General features: G+C 45.5%; 1 protein-coding gene across 1 annotated transcript; it reads left to right on the forward strand.

Annotated features, from left to right (window-relative positions):
- The first annotated feature begins 191 nt into the window (after nucleotides 1-191).
- MCM4 (minichromosome maintenance complex component 4) lies at nucleotides 192-16,202 on the forward strand. Its single transcript, XM_005563283.4, has 17 exons — nucleotides 192-305; nucleotides 422-505; nucleotides 810-974; nucleotides 1,344-1,507; nucleotides 1,596-1,697; nucleotides 2,048-2,143; nucleotides 2,224-2,319; nucleotides 3,856-3,994; nucleotides 5,442-5,662; nucleotides 7,327-7,447; nucleotides 9,700-9,959; nucleotides 10,426-10,791; nucleotides 11,256-11,383; nucleotides 12,750-12,957; nucleotides 14,308-14,536; nucleotides 15,004-15,137; nucleotides 15,966-16,202. Exons 2-17 carry the CDS (start codon nucleotides 436-438, stop codon nucleotides 16,056-16,058), a joined length of 2,592 nt encoding a protein of 863 aa, XP_005563340.2. The 5' UTR covers nucleotides 192-305; nucleotides 422-435; the 3' UTR covers nucleotides 16,059-16,202.

Genomic DNA, 16,202 nt, shown 5'->3' on the forward strand with positions numbered 1-16,202 from the left:
CACTTTTCCCGCGAAAACGCGGCCCAGCAGGAGGTCAGACTATCTAGACAGAGGGGTGCCGAGCGAGGCCTACTTCTGGCTTGCGCGCGGGTGCTGAAGGAAGTAGCACTGTCCCCCCCTACTGGTGCGCAGTGGCGCGTCCCGGAGGCGGAGCCATGCACGAGCGTCGCTGTGATTGGTGAGGCCCCGCCAGGGGCGGAGACGACCTTGCCGCCGGCGGGAACTCTGGGTCCCGTGGTTTGGGAGCGCGACTGGCCAGGTGGACCTGGAGCCTGCGAGCGTCCGCAAGCGGCCGCCTTTCCCCGGTAACCGCGCGTCGGCAGGGAGGGCGTGGCGCGGAGCCGGCTGGATCGTCCGCGCTGCGGAGCAGGGCAGGGAAGCCGGGAGGCAGGCCCGGCCCGAGCTTGTCCTTGTCGCGCAGGTACCCCGAGCACCATGTCGTCCCCGGCGTCGACCCCGAGCCGCCGCGGCAGCCGGCGTGGAAGAACCACCCCAGCCCAGACGTGTGAGTCCCCCGAGCCGGGCCCACCACAGCCCCCGGCGCCGCCCTTTCTGCACTCTCTTGCCGCAACTGGCAGCGCTGGGTGGGTGCGCGGGCCCCGGGCGCTCAGCCTCGGGCTGGGCGCTGCCACCTGGTGCGCACAGACACCCACAGCAGGCTGTGGCCTGGGTGCTGCTTAATTCGATTGCCCATTTGCCTCTGTTTGGTTTGGTTCAGTGGTGAGTCATAATGCCCCAAGGGACAGACAAATCCGGGAATACCGGCCCTAAAAGTTCATGGCCATCTTTTCTGTTTTGTGTGACACAAGCTCGAAGTGAGGATGCCAGGTCATCTCCTTCTCAGAGACCTAGAGGCGAGGATTCCACCTCCACGGGGGAGTTGCAGCCGATGCCAACCTCGCCTGGAGGGGACCTACAGAGCCCTGTCGCGCAGGACGTGTTATTTTCCAGCCCTCCCCAAATGCATTCTTCAGGTGCGTGTCTGAAGATCTAGGTTATGCTGTGCTTGATACACAGCTGATGCTTTATCTGCTCAGGTTTACTGTCTTTATTACAGTTGTCATAATGCCTAAAGCATCCCCTCTGCACGAGTGAGCATATTCTGAACCAGAGGAGCTGAACAGAGTGCCGAAAATAATTGTTTTAGGGCTTAGTGAGCAGAATAAGCAGGTTCTTTGATGCTTTTCTTAATAGAACATTTAATAGTGCTCAGAATCTCAACCACCACAGGTTGCAATAAATACTCATGTTTGCTGTGTGATTAGATGGTATAGGTCAACAGACAACATGCTGTAATTTCAGGTTTGATATACCACCAGAATTTCCTAATTTTGTTTTTATAGCTATCCCTCTTGACTTTGATGTTAGTTCACCACTGACATATGGCACTCCCAGCTCTCGGGTAGAGGGAACCCCAAGAAGTGGTGTTAGGGGCACACCTGTGAGACAGAGGCCTGACTTGGGCTCTGCGCAGAAGGGCCTGCAAGTGGATCTGCAGTCTGACGGGGTGAGTATGCAGTCTCCTGAAACCATCTTATGGCGGATATCATGTGGGTAACTCCATTTTCATGGTTCTGTCATGTTTTTCTGTGTAGGCAGCAGCAGAAGATATAGTGGCAAGTGAGCAGTCTCTAGGCCAAAAACTTGTGATCTGGGGAACAGATGTAAATGTGGCAACATGCAAAGAAAACTTTCAGGTGAGCTATATGTATTAAAATTACTTTGAGCTCTGAAAATGTTGGGAGACCGTGCTTATAACCTATATCGAAGTAACCATAATGACTAGAAGGGCCACCTGTGGTGGCTCACACCTATAATCCCAGCACTTTGGGAGGCCAAGGTGGGAGGATCACTTGAGGCCAGGAGTTTGATAGCAGCCTGACCAATATAGTGAGACTCCATCTCTAAATTAAATCTTAAAAAAGAAAAAGGAAGAAAAATATTTATTTCTGTCTCCTGATAGAGACATACTCCTAACTTTGTGTGTTTTTAGTAGTTGCCTGTTCCCAAATGCTATATGCCTGATATGTTTTCTCTCCACTTAAAGAGATTTCTTCAGCGATTTATTGACCCTCTGGCTAAAGAAGAAGAAAATGTTGGCATAGATATTACCGAACCTCTATACATGCAACGACTTGGGGAGGTAATCAGATACTCTTTAAATTCAAGTTGTGTGTTTTAAAATAGTTAGCAAAATATAACTTGTTCATTTTTATCTTGTAGATTAATGTAATTGGTGAGCCATTTTTAAATGTAAACTGTGAACACATCAAATCATTTGACAAAAATTTGTACAGACAACTCATCTCTTACCCACAGGTAAGAATTTAGCTTTGACCTTGATGAATTTTAGTAACTGTCCAGAAAGAATGTTTCCAGATAACACAAATTCCTCGGTAATGAAGATAGTATGCACAAACACTAAGAAAACCATGTATCATCTCCTTTGGATGGGTGTGGTGGCTCACACCTGTAATCCAAGCACTTTAGGATGCTAAGGCAAATGGATCACTTGAGGTCGGGAGTTCGAGACCAGCCTGGCCAACAAAGTGAAACCCCATCTCTACTAAAAAATACAAAAATTAGCCACATATGGTGGTGCGCACATGTAGTCCTAGCTACTCGGGAGGCTGAAGCGGAAGAATCACTTGAACCGAGGAGGCGGAGGTGCAGTGAGCCGAGATGACGCCACTGCTCTCCAGCCTGGGCAACACAGTGAAATTCCATCTCAAAAAAAAAAGGATCATCTCCTTTAAGATGAACTTTTTTTTTTTTTTTTTTCACATTTTAATGTTCCTGAAAGTGGGATTTGTATTACTATCAATGACAGGTTATGGTTTACTGGGCAGTGTTTCTCATGTAGAAAAATGATGAATCTAACAACTATAGCTTCTTGGGTTTCATGAAGTAAGTTATCTTAAATGGAAATACTTTAACTGAATTGCATACTTCCTGCCGCTTTAAAAGAATATACTTATTGTACTGTAGACTTTAACTTTTTGGCCTCAGGTCAGTTTTTATTCATGAAGTATCAGCTCTGTTGACTCTGGGTGTGGTCTTTGAGGCAAGCAGACCTGGTTTTTGAATCTTGATTTTGCTGATTACTGGCTGCATAGCTTTAGTCAGGTTCCTTAACCAACCAAAAGCTGTTTCCTCATCTGTAAAATGGGAACCATATGTTAACAAATTTGGATAAATATGATTTAACTTACTTTGGTGTCACCGGGTGCGGTGGCTCATACCTGTGATCCCAGCACTTTGGGAGGCCAAGGCAGGCGGATCACCTGAGGTTGGGAGTTCAAGACCAGCCTGACCAACATGGAGAAACCCCATCTCTATTAAAAACACAAAATTAGCCAGGCGTAGTGGCACATGCCTGTAATCCCAGCTACTCAGGATGCTGAGGCAGGAGAATTGCTTGAATCCCAGAGGCAGAGGTTGCAGCAAGCCGAGATCATACCATTGCACTCCAGCCTGGGCAACAAGAGCAAAACTCTGCCTCAAAAAATAAAAATAAATAAATAACTTACTTTGGTATCATTTCATTATAGAAGGAAAATAATGAAAGCGTGAGGTCAAAATTTTTTTCCCTTCTAATAGAAAGCATAAAATATGCCAGTATACATCAAAAAGGCACTTTTATATAAATTATCAAATTTAACCCAATTGAGAATATGCGTAGATAGATAGTTCAGCATACCTAAATTTGAAAACAGCACGTGCATGATTCTTTAGGGTAATACTTTGGGGGCATGACATGTTGTCTTGTTTTTATACTTTGCTAATCTGACGTGCCTTTATTGTATTTAACACTGAGATATGAATACAAATACATCTTCATATTTATTTTTACAGGAAGTTATTCCAACTTTTGACATGGCTGTCAATGAAATTTTCTTTGACCGTTACCCTGACTCAATCTTAGAACATCAGATTCAAGTAAGACCATTCAACGCATTGAAGACTAAGAATATGAGAAACCTGAATCCAGAAGGTAATGTATTTTTCATAGGATTACTTTTGTTGAAGGAAAACGCCTTACATGAAAATAGCCTTGTTTCATCAGGAAACTATGAAAGAAGTAATTGGTGGTGGTAGTCAAGGTGATGGATTATAAATTGTCAAAATAATACAGATTCAGTTATCCTGTATACTTGTGAACCCCATATACTTTTTGAATTTAATTGAAGTTTCTGATATAAGAGATTGACTATTGGCTGGGCGTGGTGGCTCACGCCTATAATCCCAGCACTTCAGGAGAACAAGGCAGGCAGATCACCTGAGGTCAAGAGTTCCAGACCAGTCTGGCCAACGTGACAAAACCCCTTTACTAAAAATACAAAAATTACCAGGGCATGGTGGCACACGCCTATAGTCCCAGCTACTCTTGGGAGGTTGAGGCAGGAGAATCACTTGAACCCGGGAGGCAGAGGTTGCACTGAGCCGAGGTTGTGCCATTGCACTCCAGCCTGGGTGACAGAATTAAACTCTGTCTCAAAAAAAGAAAAAAAAATAGATTTTAAAGACTTGAGGATCACTTGAGGCCAGGAGTTTGAGACCAACTTGGGTGACTTAAGAGACTCCAAGAAGAAATTAGCAAGGCACAGTGGCTCATGCATGTAATCCTACCACTTTGGGAGGCTGAGGTGATGGGCTTATTTGAGCCTGGCAGCTTGAAGCTACGGTGAGCCGTAATTGCACCACTGTACTCCAGCCTGGGCAACAGGTTAAAACCCCATCTCAACAACAGCAAAATTGTAGAGGTCTCATGAATCAGTGGCAGGATAGGGTGATCTTTATGGCTAGCAGTGGCTAACTACAGGCCAGAACAGGGCAGCTCATCTGAAACCAGCAGGGGAAATTAGTTGGGGGCAGTGGGACCTTCAAAGGGGAAAAGTTGTCTGTCAGGAAAGGTTCAAATAATAAAGGAAACAAGCAAGAGTGAAAGATCAGACCATCTAAGGGGTTCTATGTGGATAGTAATGACTGTAAAGTATAGAGGAATTTTTCCTCTGCCAGGTGCTCTTACTAGTCTTGAAGTACACTGTCACATTCAGTCCTTGGCTCTGGGGTAGGTCCTGATACCACCCCATTCTATAGAGGACACAAAATGTGCACAGAGAGGCTAGGGTTGGGTCTCAGTCCAGGCTGTCTGGCTTTTTTCCTGATACAGCAGGGTGTCATAAAGGAGGCTGGGTGAGTGAGGCAGGAGGCAGGGAGGAGGGTAGTCAGACAAGAAGGGAGCAAGGGATGCCTGCTGGACAGGGGCCAGAGGTTCGCTGGGCTTGAGAATCTCCTGAAGACATACCCTGCAGACGACTGGACACAGAAAGGTCACCCTAGGCAGACTTGTGGGCACCCAGCACCTGCCTGTGATCCCAGCTATTCCTAGACCTCTGCACCTCAGATCAGGTGTGCTGACCTCTCTTCTCCCCTCACAGACATTGATCAGCTCATCACCATCAGCGGCATGGTGATCAGGACATCCCAGCTGATTCCCGAGATGCAGGAGGCCTTCTTCCAATGCCAAGTGTGTGCCCACACGACCCGGGTGGAGATGGACCGCGGCCGCATTGCGGAGCCCAGCGTGTGCGGGCGCTGCCACACCACCCACAGCATGGCACTCATCCACAACCGCTCCCTCTTCTCTGACAAGCAGATGGTGCGCAGCCACCCTGGCCCCCCAGGCTATGCTTTGCCTGTCTGTATCCTCAAAAGCCGACTATAACTTGTCCCTCGGACCCTGAGCCTCACTTCCCGAATGGCATCCATCCCTCTCTGGTCTTGTGGGTTTCATTAGTGGCCTATGGGCTAAATACGCAGAGCACACAAAGGCCCTGCTTCAGGGCACTGTCCCTGTGCGGTTGCCAGTAGTACTGTCTGTTGTTAGAGACGTCATATTTTCATGGCCTAAAATGCTTCAAACATTTGAGATGAGAATACTTAGTTAAATGTCGTTCTGCGGTTTTTCCATTGGTAAAGGATGGAGGAATTTTTCTGAAATTTTTTCACAAATTTTATTGTCTAAGAAGTTTGGTCTTTTTCGGCTGGGCTTGGTGGCTCACGCCTGTAATCCCAGCACTTTGGGTGGCCGAGGCGGGCGGATCACAAGGTCAGGAGATCGAGACCATCCTGGCTAACGGTGAAACCCTGTCACTACTAAAAAAAAAAAAAAATACAGAAAAATTAGCCAGGCATGGTGGCGGGCGCCTGTAGTCTCAGCTACTCGGGAGGCTGAGGCAGGAGAATGGCAGGAACCCAGGAGGCAGAGCTTGCCGTGAGCTGAGATTGCACCACTGCACTCCAGCCTGGGCAACAGTGAGACTGTCTCAAAAAGAAAAAAAAAAGTTTGCCCTTTTTTCTCTCTATTCGTGAAATTGTAAGATGAAGTTACTAAAATGACAGAAATAAGTGAGGGGAAGGTAGAAAATTGCTTATTTACTGTGATTGTAACTGTAAAGATGTGGGAGGACAGAATTTGAGTTTTTCTGTGACAGTGTGTGCATGGTTTCTTTAATGTTGCATGAGACAGAGCTGGAGACAGAAAGGCAGGCACCTTGTTCCCCAGGAGCATATGGCCTCCTATTCTCAGAATCCTGCAGGCCCCCAAAGTGGCTTAGAGAAAAGCCCAGCAGCCTTAGGCCTCTCAGAGGGTACCTGGTTTGGAAAGGCCTTCCTCGACCCTGCTTTATGAAAAGCATCTCAGCTTCCCCCACCGCAGCTCCCTACATTCCTTCCCCTGTTTTGTTGCTGTCTGCTGCATTTGTCACTGTCACATGTTATGTGCTCATTTTTCTGTATATTATCTGCCCCTTCCACTCCATGAGGCAGGGAACATTGTTCACTATCGGGTCCCTGACACCTAGGATGGGCTGTAGCACAAGCTGGGTGCGCCACAGATACCTGTTAGATGAGTGGATGCAGGCAGGGTTGTGAGGTGCGCAGGCATGCCCGACAGTGGGCCTTAAGAATGTGTGTTGCAGCCGGGCATAGTGGCATGCGCTTGTAATCCCAGCTACTCGGGAGGCTGAGGCAGGAGAATCACTTGAACCTGGGAGGTGGAGGTTGCGGTGAGCTGAGATCGCACCATTGCACTCCAGCCTGGGCAATAAGTGAAACCCCATCTCAAAAAAAAAAAAAATGTATGCTGCTCTACCCAGGAGATCTAGAAGTAACTTCTAAAGCATTAATGAGAAACATGGACAAACATTTATGCGGGGATATGCACTGCAGCCTTACATGGCGAAAGCAGTACAAAGACATGCAGATTTTTGTCCTCCTGCACTCTCTTTGTGGCCCACATGTTCTCTGTTTGCTGCCCTTCAGATCAAGCTTCAAGAGTCTCCAGAAGACATGCCTGCAGGGCAGACACCACATACAGTCATCCTATTTGCTCACAATGATCTGGTTGACAAGGTTCAGCCTGGGGACAGAGTGAATGTTACAGGTAAGAGTGTAGGTTTGCACCAGCACTTTAGCATGTCTGTCTTGTTTTCAATGCTGTGCTTTAGTGAGTCATTGGACTCAGTCACAGGTCCAGTTCTGCCTGCAGTTGTCACTGCATGTCTTTGAGACTGTGGGGTATATCCCCAGTTTATCTGCCACCTTTTTAACTGAGTACCACTGCCCAGCGTCATGAAATTGTTCAGTTCTTCTCAAACTTGAATGTTGGAACTCATGGTTTGTGCGGTCACTCGCCTCTTGATATCTCAGTATCCTGGAACTATGTGTGTCTCAAGTCAGTACTGTTGGCATCATGAGACAGCAGCCTCAGATAGGCTGGTATGGGTAGAGTTTGAGTTATGCCATTAGCTAAGTATTATCAATGCTGGAGTTGTAAGTAATTTTTACTTATTTCCCAAATGTGTAGCCAGGGGTTAACATTTGTTTGTTACAGAGAAGAATGAGTCAGAGTGACTTGTTTCCATGTATAGAAGCTGAGGTTCAGGGATGCATAGACAGCAGTAGCTCAGATGCCACGGTAAATCAGGACCCAGGACTCCTTCTCTTGCTGCCACGAGAGTGTTCTTTGCACAGCACCACATGAGTGTGGCAGTCTTCCTTTTGAATCTGTAGAGTCACAATAGATTTTGGTTGGCGGCAAGGGAGTGTTGATGGCAGCACAGTTCTTCATTGATGGGCAAGGTGGCAACGGTCACAGAGTGCCTGAATCTGCTCCTGAGCGGAGAGCCTGGGGCACACCACGCATCGGCCTTTGTCTTCAGTGAGGCAGTGCTCACCCTGTTTCTTCCCCAGTGTGAAGTCCCGCAGTTGTCACTGGCAGTCTTCTGTTGTAAAAGTACTTGTAGTCATTGAGAATTAAAATAATGCGTAGTCTTTAGTGAGTGACGTGCATATTTCCAGTCCTGCTACCCTGAAACCTTTGATAAAGTATTTAATCCAATATTTTAGTTTCCTCACCTACAAAGTGGAGTTAATGTGATGATACATGTGTGAGAGTATTTGGGGCCTAGGGGCTGTGGAAAGTGCTGTGTAGATATGAAATAAGTATCAATGCTGCTCTGTGAGATAAATCATCATGGGCCACTTTAAACATAGTCGTCCATCCCTAGCCTATATTGGAGTGAAGAATAGTGTGTATTCTAAGAATGCATGTAAACTGGTTTGTTGTGTTAAATAAGAATTACACCAACCCACTAAATGAGCAAGACTCTGTGCCATTGTGTTGAGATAGCTGTAAGGGGGAAAGGCCGGACTTTCTCCAAAAGCTGCAGGAATCAGCCTAGAGTTAAAGGCTTCTGGTTTGAAATCCAGAAAAGACGAATATCAGATCAGACTTCTGTATGTGGGGAGCCTGCCTTCCAGAAGAATGCATGATTTGCATGCTTTTGTCAGGGGTGGTGGGCGGGGGGTGGGACCTAGTCTAGTTTTAATGGCTGGAGGATTTTAGCATTTTGTTGAAGTCAAGTAAGTGCTAAGCAGATTCTGTACACTCAACTTAGGGAAGTAAAAATACTGCTTATTAAATACAACCACAAACCCAGCATTGAGCCAGAAGCACAGCAGCTCCATTTCACCCTCAGGGTGACTATGCCCGTGGAGGTGCTCATGTAGCTACAGTTGCCCTGGAGCACTGCTGACTAGTGGGCCCAGGTGAACACGTCCTCGGCTCTGTCATTTACAGAAACCTTGATTCTTTCTCTTTTTGTTTTGTTTTTGAGAGAAGAGTTTCGCTCTTGTTGCCCAGGCTGGAGTCCAATGGCAGGATCTTGGCTCACCGCAACCTCCACCTCCTAGGTTCAAGCCATTCTCCTGCATCAGCCTCCTTAGTAGCTGGGATTAAAGGCGTGTGCCACCACGCCTGGCTAATTTTTATATTTTTAATAGAGACAGGGTTCTCCATGTTGATTAGGGTGGTCTCGAGCTCCTGACCTCAGGTAATCCGCCTGCCTCAGTCTCCCAAAGTTCTAGGAATACAGACATGAGCCACCTGGGTTCTTTCGAGCTTGTCCATTTCCTGCTGCTGTTTCCCCGCTTGCTCAGTAGGCGGGAGCTTTGCAATGTGGGTCTGAGTCCTGGGCTTGGGAGGGTCATTTAAGAGATGGTGGAGCTCACCTTTCCAGGGCCAGCCCAGTGTGGTGCCTCGCTCTGAAGTGCACCTGTTGCCTACGCTGGTTGCTGAGCCACTCGGAGGAAGATATGGGAAGGTAAAAGTGCATCTCCTGGTTGTGCCCTCAGGCATCTATCGAGCAGTGCCTATTCGAATCAATCCAAGAGTGAGTAATGTGAAGTCTGTCTACAAAACCCACATTGATGTCATTCATTATCGGAAAACGGATGCAAAACGTCTGCATGGCCTTGATGAAGAAGCAGAACAGAAACTTTTTTCAGAGAAACGTGTGGAATTGCTTAAGGAACTTTCCAGGAAACCAGACATTTATGAGAGGCTTGCTTCAGCCTTGGCTCCAAGCATTTATGAACATGAAGATATAAAGAAGGTAACAGTGGATTTTAAACTAGGGGTTGGGATTTACAGTTCTTTAGAATCAAATAGTATAAACATCCACTCCGCCACTTAAGCCATTTGCCATAAAGGATGCAAGCTGTGGCCTGTTAGAGCAAGTGCTGGCAACCGGACTTGCCATTGGTTGAGGAGAGTCATAGCATTGTCTATCCTCATCTCTGCTCTAAACTTAAGTTTCTAAACAGAAGAGGCCACACAGTATCAGAATAGGGAGAGGGACTTGCATGGCCATCATTCTGGCATAATGATGGGTGCTGATGAATAAATTGGTCAGTGATAACTTAGAGCATATCAAGCACTTTCAGGAGCCTTTTTATACCTTCCTGCGATTTCCGAATTGTAGTTCTTTATAGAGAGAAAAGTACCTCTAAAGTTTAAACTACATCTCAGTTACTGTGCAGAAAATGAATGTTTAGACATGTCTCTGTTTGATTATTTAGGGAATTTTGCTTCAGCTCTTTGGCGGGACAAGGAAGGATTTTAGTCACACTGGAAGGGGCAAATTTCGGGCTGAGATCAACATCTTGCTGTGTGGTGACCCTGGTACCAGCAAGTCCCAGCTGCTGCAGTACGTGTACAACCTCGTCCCCAGGGGCCAGTACACTTCTGGGAAGGGCTCCAGTGCAGTTGGCCTTACTGCGTACGTAATGAAAGACCCTGAGACAAGGCAGCTGGTCCTGCAGACAGGTGCCCTTGTCCTCAGTGACAACGGCATCTGCTGTATCGATGAGTTCGACAAGATGAATGAAAGTACAAGATCGGTATTGCATGAAGTCATGGAACAGCAGACTCTGTCCATTGCAAAGGTGAGTTGCCTTCTCCACTGTGAATGTGGACATGTTTAAAATACGTGGACCCTTGAAAGACAGCGTATGTGGAACTGTGCTGTGCTACCTTGGTTCTAACTTGGGGAGATTGATATGTGCTTTTCACATCATATTTCAGCTAAATCTCTACATATCTTCAACAGGATATCATGTTTTGTCTTTATTGCTGTACTAGCCTTGAATTTGTCCTAAAGCTCTTGCAAGGTGCCTGCTTCCTGAGAAAGACGTGGTTATAGCACGCATTCATCTAAACTCAGTCCTTGTCATGAATCTGAGGACAAGGCTTATCCAGGTGAACTGCTGAAGTCAGTAAAGGCAACATGGCTCAGGCAATAGAAATGCTGTAGAGGGAATATGGGTTTAGTAGGTGGCCGGGCAAAGATGGTACTTGTTAATTGCCAGCGTCAGGGAGAGGCTTCTAACCGCACTGTTTTCTCTGATAGGCTGGGATCATCTGTCAGCTCAATGCACGCACCTCTGTCCTGGCAGCAGCAAATCCCATTGAGTCTCAGTGGAATCCTAAAAAAACAACCATTGAAAACATCCAGCTGCCTCATACTTTATTATCAAGGTATTAAAACAGATTTTTATTTTGTTCATTTGTAGAATATTCAGGGTGAGATTGAAAAGGAGCTACTAAGATTCAGCAACTGCTAATGGAAACTCTTCACTCTTATCAAGATGTTTCAAATTTGGTTGGTCAAGAGTTTTCACGACAAGGATGATGCGTGTTTTCATTTGATTTTGAAGCAGTTGGGATGTTTCCCTCCCACGCCATTTTCACATGGCTGTCACTCACTACCCTTAGTCCTAAAGCCACTGCTGAGAGTCAACAGAGAACAACTCTGTACCGTAGATGAGGCTCTGAAAAGTTAAATTTATTAAAGTGCAATCACATAATCTTCACTCTCAGCCCCACTACAAATATTGGACATTTTTCATAAATGGATTTTAGGTTTTAATTACTTGCTTTTTTTTTTTTTTTTTTTTTACAAAAGTTTTTTTCCCCAAAAAACAGTTGAATGTGTTTTCATTCAAATCTTTCCATTGTCAGCCAGGTACAGTGACTCACACCTGTAATCCCAGCACTTTGGGAGGCTGAGGTGGCTGGAGCGCCTGAGCTTTGAGGCCACCCTGGGCAACTTGATGAAACCCCGTCTCTACTAAAATACAAAAAATTAGCCAGGTGTGGTGGTACATGCCTGTAATCCCAGCTGCTCAGGAGGCTGAGGAGGCACAAGAAATGAGCCAATGGGAGTGGAGATTGCAGTGAGCTGAAATCATACCACTTCACTCTAGCTTGGGCTATAGAGTGAGACTGTCTCAAAAAAAAAAAAAAAAACCCCAACAACTTTCCATCGTCAAAATCATAGAAACCTTCCCCTAAGGGAAGTCTTCCTTTGACTCAGCTGATTGGTCCCCAGCCGTTCCCTGGGCTGACCTAAGGGCTAGGGACAGCACAGGGTGAGTGAGGTGAATGGATGGACACAAAGGCCCTTTCCACGCCAGGCAAAGATGCTTCTCCCTGCGGGTGCTCACAGGATGCACATTCACTGCACATCTGTGGTGCTTGAGCAGTCTTTAGTATGTCGTTTGTAGGTGTATTGGTGTCTCAACTAGGAAAACAGTTTTTTGTTGTTGTTTTTTGTTTTTTTGAGACAGAGTCTCCCTCTGTTGGCCAGGCTGGAGTGCAGTGGCGCGAACTTGGCTCACCGCAGCCTTCGCCTCCCAGGTTCAAGCAATTGTCCTGCCTCAGCCTCCCGAGTAGCTGGGATTACAGGCACGCGCCACCCCTCCTGGCTAATTTTTGTATTTTTAGTAGAGACAAGGTTTCGCCGTGTTGTCCAAGCTGGTCTCAAGCTACCAACCTCAGGTGATCCACCCACCTCGGTCTCACAAGATACTGGAAAAACAGTATTTTTACTTTGTTTTCTTAGGTTTGATTTGATCTTCCTCATGCTGGACCCTCAGGACGAAGCCTATGACAGGCGTCTGGCTCACCACCTGGTCTCACTGTACTACCAGAGTGAGGAGCAGGCAGAGGAGGAGCTCCTGGACATGGCGGTGCTGAAGGACTACATTGCCTATGCACACAGCACCATCATGCCGCGGCTAAGTGAGGAAGCCAGCCAGGCTCTCATCGAGGTAACGCTGCTGAAAAAAGGCTTACTGTGCCTGTAGCCCACAGCATTAATGTAATCGACCAATCATCTCCTTTAAAATATTAATTATTTTGTTAAGAATAACATACTGTTTTCTTCCTTTTTTTGAGATGGAGCCTGACTCTGTTGCCCAGGCTGGAGTGCAGTAGCGTGATCTTGGCTTACTGCAGCCTACGGCCTGTGCTTCCGGGTTCAAGCGATTCTCCTGCCTCAGCCTCCCTACTAGCTAGGATTACAGGTGCCCACCACCACTCCCGGCTAATTTTTGTATTTTTAGTAGAGACGGAGTTTCACCATGTTGGCCAGGCTGGTCTTGAATTCCTGACCTCAAGTGATGCGCCAGCCTCTGCCTCCCAAAGTGTTAGGATTACAGGCATGAGCCACCATGCCTGGCCTAAGAATAACATACTATTTTTTATAACTGTTTATTGTTTCCTCCCATATTACAGAATTGACTTTACCAAATGTTGCAAAAGGGGGAAATAGTTCATTTATGTAGGTAGTACACACACTTTATGTGTTTAAATACTTACAAGCATAGTGAATTTAAGATCAAAGACCTGGTTTCAAATAGAGGCAATACTGCATAGTAATTTGGAAACTGAAAAAGTCATCCAGTTTCTGTAAGCTTCCTTTTGCTTGTAAAAAACAGATTGAGCAGTCTTTTAGGTTCGTTTTTCAGCATCCTTGTACATGAACTGAAGTGCACAATGGCACATTTAGGTTATTTGAGCATTGTGATATTAAGAAAGTTCCTGGTGCTTTGATGAGCTTTACATCCTAACTGAGCTCCCAAAAATGCTAAGATGAAAGTTACAGACATTATGTAATTTTTTTGTGTGTCATAGTCTTGAGGGTTGTTCATGAAGAAATAAGACTGTGTCATCTGTATGTGAAATTGATACAACTTACCTTTGCAGCATTTTCCCAGCAGTCCTTATGTGCCCCATGTGAGCACTTGTCACAGACAGACCCTGATTCTCCCTATGAGTCGTCACAGCCTGCTCCTTTCCCCACATGCCACATTGCTTTCCTCTGCCATGCCATGCCCATCTCTGTTCTTCAGAGCTACGTTAGATGCCACCCTCTCCAAGTATTCTTCCTGAGCATCTCCCAGTTGGAATATGTTCACCCACCACTGCACGCTGAACGTTGACTTCTTCACCTGGGATTTCTGTGGTCTGTGTAGCCTCTACCACTTGATGAGCTCCAGGGCCCAGGACCATATCTGAGTTCCATTTACTTAATGGAAGCCTAAGTGTTCAAAATTCAACCACAAAACTAAAGTTGTTGTCACCAAGGAGGTTTGTTTTTGTTTTTCTACCTACAATAGGCTTATGTAGACATGAGGAAGATTGGCAGTAGCCGGGGAATGGTTTCTGCATATCCTCGACAGCTAGAGTCATTAATCCGCTTAGCAGAAGCCCATGCTAAAGTAAGATTGTCTAACAAAGTTGAAGCCATTGATGTGGAAGAAGCCAAACGCCTCCATCGGGAAGCTCTAAAGCAGTCTGCAACTGATCCCCGGACTGGCATCGTGGACATATCTATTCTTACTACAGGTTCGTTATTTTCAGGGAGCAGAAAAGCTTTTGAAAATTATTTCAATATGTATGTAGTTCATATGTCAGATTTAAGCTAACAGTTAAATCATTTGAAACAGAAGTTCTTAACCTTTTTTGGATTGGGACCCCTTTGAGAGTCTGATGAAAGTTGCCCTTTAATCTTATCTTGATATAGTTTTAAGGAGATTCTGTCTCTTCGACGGTCTGGGAAGTTTTGTTAGAGAAGTTGTTTGTTTCTTAGCAGCAGCTGCTTGCTGCACAGATGTGTATACTGTTTCCACGGAAAGCGACAGCTAGTGGCTTACAGAAAATTCCAAATAATTCAAAACTCATTCCCTTCAAATGTACTCAGCCCCTGTCCCCTTACCTTTCTAGATGATACTACTAAAGGAATATTTTTGAGAATTTGAAACATTTCATTTCATAATAGCAAAAATGTTTTCATTGATTTCTTTTTAAATCAGGGATGAGTGCCACCTCTCGTAAACGGAAAGAAGAATTAGCTGAAGCATTGAAAAAGCTTATTTTATCTAAGGGCAAAACACCGGCTCTAAAATACCAGCAACTTTTTGAAGATATTCGGGGACAATCTGACATAGTAAGTGTTTATATGTATTTTTTGTTTGATAGAAGTTTCTCTTTTTCCTTAATATTGCTTTTGGGTTTTTTTCCTTTATTTATTAAATAATAAATACAGATAAGAATGAAGAAAAGGAAGATGAACCATAAGCCATCATCAAGAAATAATCACAATTAAAATTTTTGGCTGAGTGCAGTAGCTCACGCCTGTAATCTCATTTGGGACTCAGGCGGATCACTTGAGGCCAGGAGTTTGAAACCAGCCTGACCAATATGGTAAAACCCTGTCTCTATTAAAAATACAAAAATTATCTGGGTGCAGTGATGAGCACCTGAAATCCTAGCTACTCAGGAGGCTGAGGCAGGAAGATTGCTTGAACCCGGGAGGCAGAGGTTGCAGTAAGCTGAGATCCTGCCACTGCACTCCAGCCTGGGCAAAAGAGTAAAACTCCATCTCAAAACAAAAGAAAAAAAATTGTTCTGCCCCTTTTATAGTTGTTATAAGTTTGTTTTAGGAATGAAATATTTGAGTGTTATTTTGTAAGTAAGTAAGGTGAGTTGTTTAGTGAATAAAACTATGCAGGCTTTCAGTGCTGGTCCACTTTCCATCTCTATGTTGTCACTGAGAGGGCAGAGTTGATAGTTACAACATGGACTATACAGATGCCAAGTCTACCATATGGACCATCTGGCCACTCCACTGCTGATTTAGAGCATAAGGCATGTGTACAGCCACCAAAAAGAGAAAGATTCTGGGTTGTACTTTAACATTAAAATTATGGTGTCTCTAACAGGTAAAGGAGGGACTTGACATGTAAAATATTTATTTTCTTTCTCTTCCCCACAGGCAATCACTAAAGATATGTTTGAAGAAGCACTGCGTGCCCTGGCAGATGATGACTTCCTGACGGTGACTGGGAAGACCGTGCGCTTGCTCTAAAGCCTTGTGAGCAAGGAAGGCTGCCTGCATGTCCTGCTTGCTGCATGCCACACGGGTGTGGCCTGCATCTCAGTTGGCCGCCATCAGTGTAAATAGAGCTTAAAGTCGTGGTTTGGCTACATAAAAATTTCTAACTTGGTTCAA

Source organism: Macaca fascicularis, chromosome 8, assembly GCF_037993035.2.
Source record: "Macaca fascicularis isolate 582-1 chromosome 8, T2T-MFA8v1.1".
Classification (NCBI taxonomy): Eukaryota; Metazoa; Chordata; class Mammalia; order Primates; family Cercopithecidae; genus Macaca; species Macaca fascicularis.

What these genes read in the sequence shown, in the direction of transcription:
- MCM4 (XM_005563283.4), top strand. Translation starts at nt 436, where the DNA reads ATGTCGTCCCCGGCGTCGACCCCGAGCCGCCGCGGCAGCCGGCGTGGA. An exon ending in TGGATCTGCAGTCTGACGGG is followed by an intron (nt 1,508 to 1,595) that starts GTGAGTATGCAG and finishes TTTTCTGTGTAG; the next exon opens with GCAGCAGCAGAAGATATAGT. An exon ending in CATGCAAAGAAAACTTTCAG is followed by an intron (nt 1,698 to 2,047) that starts GTGAGCTATATG and finishes CTCCACTTAAAG; the next exon opens with AGATTTCTTCAGCGATTTAT.